Consider the following 6,299-nt stretch of genomic DNA (forward strand, 5'->3'; position numbering starts at 1 on the left):
GAAATCAAATCTTTCATCTAATTTACAAAACACTTGAGAAAGCCAGTAAGATGGTAAGTTTCTTAAGAGAAATGTCCCATTTACCCAACATTATATATATAGTGAGGTGTTCATGTCAATTCCTTTGCCAAATTTTTAATTTAATCTTTTTGGTCAAAAACTTTCCTACAGTAAAATTAAACTTTTACTTTTGGCATATAGCTCTATGAATTTAAAAAACGTGTTACCACTATGACAACCAGGATACAGAACACTGTCATTATCCAAAAAACTCCCTCATGCTATCCGTTTATAGTCACTCTCTCCTCCTACCCAGACTCTCTCATGATCTGGTCTCCATCACTATGGCTCTATCTTTACAAGAGTAACACATGAACAGACTCCTACAGGTATCATCTTTTGAGCCTAGCTCCTTTCACTCAGCATAAAGCTGTTGCAAGTATCAATAGATTATTCATTTTACTGTTGAATAGTATTCCACGGTTCAGATGTACCAGTTTAACCATTCGCCCACTGAAGAGACACGGCTTGCTTTCAGTTTTTGCCTATGAGGAATAAGGCTGATATCAACACTCAAGTGTTGGTTTTAGTGTCAACAAAATCAACTACCTGGGAGTGAGACTGCTGCTGGATCACACGTAAATGCATGTTTACCATTACGCTGTTCTCCAGAGGGGCTGTGCCATTCTTCATTCCTCTCAGCAATATGTGAGAATTCTAGTTACTCAGCATCCTCGCAAGCACTTGGTGTTATCAGTACTTTTAGCTATTCTCCTAAGTGTGTAGTGCAATCTCATAGTGCTTTTCATTTTTTTATTTTTTTTTATTTTTTTTTAATTTTTTATTTAATTCCCCCCCTCCCCTGGTTGTCTGTTCTTGGTGTCTGTTTGCTGCGTCTTGTTGTCTTATTTCTTTGTCCGCTTCTGTTGTCGTCAGCGGCACGGGAAGTGTGGGTGGCGCCATTCCTGGGCAGGCTGCTCTTTCTTTTCACGCTGGGCGGCTTTCCTCATGGGCACACTCCCTGCGCGTGGGGTTCCCCCACGCGGGGGACACCCCTGCGTGGCACGGCACTCATTGTGCGCATCAGCACTGCGCATGGCCAGCTCCACACGGGTCAAGGAGGCCCGGGGTTTGAACCGCGGACCTCCCATATGGTAGACGGACGCCCTAACCACTGGGCCAAAGTCCGTTTCCCGCTTTTCATTTTTTTAACCACTTAACTGGCATGTTTATTTTGTAAAAGCTTTCACTGTTTTTACATTTTATACCTGACATATAAGAATAAAGTATAATGAATGGGGGACAGAGATGGATATTAAAAAAACCCTGCAAACAAACCAGAAGAGAAAAACCTTCCGTGCAGGTGGTCACTGGTCTGCCCCAAGCCCCTGCAGCCCCTTCCTAGAGCAGGGACAGAGGCTCCATCACCAGTTGATGAGTAAAAAGGGTAACACCACATACCTCTTCACAGACTGAGGGGCCCAGGCAGCCAGAGATGGAAGAGTATGCAGAGGTAGTGCCAATCCTTGTCAACTGCCACTTGATGAGGGAGAGCAGAAGGGTCATGCCGAGGGGATTGGGCATCTTTTAAAACAGCACACACTGCTTCACCCCCTTCGACAGAGAATTCTGAACATATTTTTTTAACTGACCCAAAACCATCCTTATACAACAAACACTGCACTACCGTCAGGGGCTGAAGTACACAGGGTTGCTTTTCTTTTTCTAAAAGAGCCCCAGAATTACGTCTGCTTTTTATCGTTTGTTTTTTTAAAATCTTCTCCCTTGTTAAGTGTTACTGCTTGCTATTAATGGTGTCCCTGCCTCCGGCAGACTCTCCTCTTCACCCTCTGCTCTGGCCGAGTTTAGAAAGGAGATAACTAAGCTTATTAAAATTACATCTGAAAAGGAGTGCACAGTCTGTCAGAGAACTTTAAAGGATTCCTTGATGAAGAAAAACTTTTTACTTTGTTCATGGTCACTGTACCCAAACTTCCTGATATCCCATTTGACTGAGAAATTTCTAATAGCTAAATATCATAGGTGTTTTCCAAAAAGCTAAGATGCCTGGTAAGTGGCCACCAGGTGAGTGAGTCATTACTATATTAATCTGCATAATGAACACTATACTGATTCTAGATCAGCGGTTAAATGTTCACCTAAAGCAAAAACACTTAAGAGACAAAATCATCTTGTGTCCAGAAACCTAAGTCCCAAGAGATTCTCCCAAATTTAGTTTCCAAATATTTATTTATTTGCACACTGATCAAAATTCTAAGTACTTTTACGGGAAGTGGATGTGGCTCAACAGACAGAGCGTCCACCTACTATATAGGAGGTCCAGGGTTCGATATCCAGGGCCTCCTGGCTCCTGTGGTGAGCTGACCCACGCGCAGTGCCGTGCACAAGGAGTGCCAGCCCATGCAGGGATGCCCCTGAATAAGGGTGCCCCCCATGCAGGAAGAGCCACCCCGCGTGAAACCACAGCTGCCCAGGAGTGGTGCCACATGCAAGGAGAGCTGACACAGCAAGATGGTGCAACAAAAAGAGACACAGATGCCCAGTGCCTACTGATGAGAATACAAGCAGACACAGAAGAACACATAGCAAATTGACACGGGAGGGGGAGGGTGCAGAAATAAATCTTTAAAAAAAATTTCTAAGTACTTTCATGGTATACAAGACATTCAAAAGGGTGCCAAGGTACCGAAAACTTTACAATTTAAAAAATAATCCACCAAGTCTTTAAAAAGGTACAGTGACCATACTGACTATAAGTAATATCATAAGGTTCCTTTAAACGTCACTATACTAAGCTAAGGCTAAAGGCATCCTATCACCAAAAGCAAAATAACTACAGGGTCTTTTAAATTGCATTTTCTATCCCTGCACAAGATAAAACTATTAGTACTTTCATAGCTCCTGGAGGAGTATCACATCTGATAAATGGCAATGCCTTACTTCTTAGAGACATGGCCTTGAATTTGCCCAGGCTCAAATTCAGAGAACGTAAGCCCACTCAGACAACACTTCCTCTCATCCGAACTTCTCCAGAGGAATGGCACGTTGTGTATTTGCCATGCTAACAGACCAATCACTACTCTTCTGAGATGCCTCGACCCACAGACTTAAAAACCATTTTCTCCAATTGCATCAGGATCATGGGTGGGACTTCCGCTATCATTTTAGGCTTAACTACTACCATCTCGTCATCTACAGTAGAGGCAATGGTGAAGAGTGAAAATTTCACAAACTTTGGCCTCAACGACAGTTTGAGGTAGAAATAAAAGAATGGCAAAGTTGGGAGACAGTGACAAGAATTAAGAAAACCAAAAAGGCCTCCCCCCACCCCTCAATTTTTTTCCTAAAGAAAACAATGAAAAAGAAAGCAATCAAAACCTGAAGTCAAGAGATCATTTATCTACATATTAACTTTACAGTCACTCCTGGGTCCTAAAGTTCTCCTTTGGCCCAGTTTCAGCTGAGGAGCTGTCTGCCAAAAGGACAGTAGAATGCCTGATAACGTTAAGCTCTGATTACTGATCAGTGCACAATTGAAGGTCACTGAACATTTACCAGGCACCAGAGAAAGCAATCCTGTAAATTCTTGCCAGCATCTCATGGTCTATGAGGTTTTCACAATTCATATTCTCTTAGCTCCTCACTTTGACTACTTCTTTCAATCAGCTCTACAAAACAGTAACACTTTAAAACCAGTTTTTTCACACAGCCTCCAAGCCACAGAATTGACAAAATTCCCTCAACATGTCCAATTTCACAATTCTTTGGGCTCTAACACAAAGTCGCAGAAAACCTCTCGAAAATTTTTATTTTAAAAGGAACACGCACGCACCGTCCTGCGTTCTCAAGTGGGGAAAAACTCACTGACCCTTGGACGAGTTTTACTGTCACCCACGCTAGCGACATTGACGAAAGCGGCAGCAGCCCTCCAGGATTTCGATTCGGCTCCTCCCCACCGGCCTGGGAGATCAACCCTTACTAGGGCTATTTACCGCTTGCTTCAACAAGAAACCCATTACTGCGAAAGAAAGTGCGAAATTCGGGTGGGGGGGCCGGGAGGGGGAGCGGGAAGGGAAATGCGTGTTTTGTTCAAGTTCAAAGCGCGGGGTCAAGACTCGGTTTAGGAGAGAGGACGGTCCTGCCCTCCCCAAGTTTTGACCTGGGGCTAGTTATTCATGCTCGAGGATTCTCGGAAAACCTGTCGCCACCCAACAGATCCACCAAGTGCAAAAAAAAAAAAAGCACAAAAATCTCGGCCCTCTCCACCGCGAGGGAAAAGTTGCCAGGCTGCCGGCCCCGGGCGGAGGTGCCCAGTCCACGAGCCGGGAGGGCCCCGAGGCGCCTCCACGAGCCCCAGCGGCCTCCATCCATCTTGGGGCCGGGTTCTGCCCGCGCCCGGGCCTGGGGAAACTTTTCCGGCCGCGAGCTGCAACTCCCCACTTGCAAGAGTTGAAAAGGGAAAATGAGTTGGCGGACTCGCGGGCTCCTCTCTCTCTCCCTCTCTCTTTCGGTCTCCCCGCCCCCCCACCCACCCCGGCGACATTTTGCGCCCCCCGGGCCCGGGGGCCCGGGGCGCGCTGCGGGGGCCTCGGCGGGCCTCACCTTGATGTGGAAGCGGATGAGCGCCAGGCGGATGCAGTGGGCCATGCAGACGGGCGGCAGGAACCAGACCTTGGGCGGCGGCGTGCCCTTGTTCTGGACATGGCTGACGATCTGCTGCGCCGTCTGGCGCTCGTTGCCCTGCCGCTTGACCCACTCGTGCAGCCGGGCCTTCTCCAGGGCGCCGTTGAAGAAGACGAAGAGCTCGATGTTGCCGTTGAAGCAGGCCTTGGCCAGCGCCGCCAGGTAGCCGAGCATGTGGTTCCACTGGCCGCCGCTCACCCAGTCCGTGTAGAAGCCGCCGTAGAGGCGGTGCAGGCAGTTGTCGGCGTCGATGAGGAGGCGCAGCGGCGTCTGCGGGGGCCGCTGCCGCCCGCCGCCCACCAGGCTGCCCCGGGCCAGCTTCTGCAGCTCCACCGGCACCACGGCGCTCGGACAGTGTTTCTCGATGTAGTCCTGGAAGCCCTGCACGCCCATGGCGGCGGCGGCGGCGGCGGCGGCGAGGGGCGGGCGGGCCCGAGGCGGCGGCGGGCCCGTGGCGCTCGGCTCTCCGCGGCCCGGCGGGCGGCAGCGGGGGCGGCGGGAGGCGCGGGAGGCCGGGGCGCGGCGGGCGGCGGCGGCGGGCGGAGGGCCGGGGCGGGCGGCGGCGCTCTAGGGGGGGCTGGGGCGAGTCGGGGGCGCGCTCATGGCCGCCGCGGCCGCCATGTGCTGCTGCTGCCTCCCAGGGCCATGTCTGGGGAGGGATCTGCCGCCGCCGCCGCTGCCGCCGCTGCGAGGCCGAAGCTGAGGCTGCCGCTCGGCGGGCGGGCGGGGCGGAGGGCGGGCCGGCAGCGCTGACGTACGGTGGCCGCGGCACGGGAAGGACGCCCGGCGGGCCCGGCGGAAGAGGCGGCGCCGGGAGGGAGGAAGGGAGAGAGGGAGGGAGGCCCGGCCGCGGCCCGGCCCCGCGCTGACGGGCGGGCAGAGCACCCGGGCGGCGCGCGGGCGGGCGCGCCCTCCCCGCCTCGGCCGTTGGCGCCTGTGGAGGCGCGGGCGGCGCACGTCCGCGTCACGGACGCCCCACGGAGCATGCGCCGCGCCGGCCGGGTCAAGGGGGCAGGGGGAGCGCGCGCGCTTCGGGCCGCCGCCGCCAGCTTCCTCCCGCGCTCGCAGGAGGCGGCGGGGCTCGGGCCTGCCTCGCGGCCGCTCCAGCCCCCACGCGCCTCGGCCCGGAAGATCCTGGAGGCGTCAGGGCGCGCCCCCCCCGCCCCGCGGAAACCCGCGCTCTTGGGCGACCCGAAGCCTGAGGGCCGGAGGCGTCCGGGACGGGTGGGGACCCCCCTAACGACCTGGCGTCAGCTGCCGTCGCTGATTAGCCCCTTTGCAAAAGAAAGCGTTGGAAGTTGGTCATGGAGTTCAAAACTCGTCTTACCGTGACCGACCAAGGAAAGGAAGTAAGGAGAAGGTGGCCTTACTCTCCCGATTTCGAGAAACAAAAATGGCGTTGGTTGACTTTAAAATCACTGTGGTCCCGAAGACCTAAATTTCAAAATTACCATCTTGCTCTCTCGATCTAAATTGTGATGGTATTTTTTATTGGTTTAGGAAATAAACTCCCAGGCTTCTGGTTCACACGCGAGTGGATTCCGCACACTGATGAAGTGAAAGGTTGGCAGATCCTCAGCCGAACACTGAGTTTA

General features: G+C 52.5%; 1 protein-coding gene across 2 annotated transcripts in view; it reads right to left on the minus strand.

The window, feature by feature from the left end:
* Positions 1–5,367, minus strand: part of FAM120A (family with sequence similarity 120 member A) — a 135,615-nt gene extending 130,248 nt beyond the window's left edge. Inside the window, exon 1 of one of the 2 annotated variants that reach the window (XM_004455563.4) lies at positions 4,624–5,367. In XM_004455563.4, the coding sequence (XP_004455620.2) occupies positions 4,624–5,097 (474 nt within the window). In that variant the 5' untranslated portion in view covers positions 5,098–5,367. The remainder of the gene's footprint in view (positions 1–4,623) is intronic. The other variant, XM_058301454.2, reaches the window with a different exon arrangement.
* Positions 5,368–6,299: the final 932 nt, after the last annotated feature.

The sequence above is a fragment of the Dasypus novemcinctus genome, chromosome 8 (genome assembly GCF_030445035.2).
Source record: "Dasypus novemcinctus isolate mDasNov1 chromosome 8, mDasNov1.1.hap2, whole genome shotgun sequence".
Lineage (NCBI taxonomy): Eukaryota > Metazoa > Chordata > Mammalia > Cingulata > Dasypodidae > Dasypus > Dasypus novemcinctus.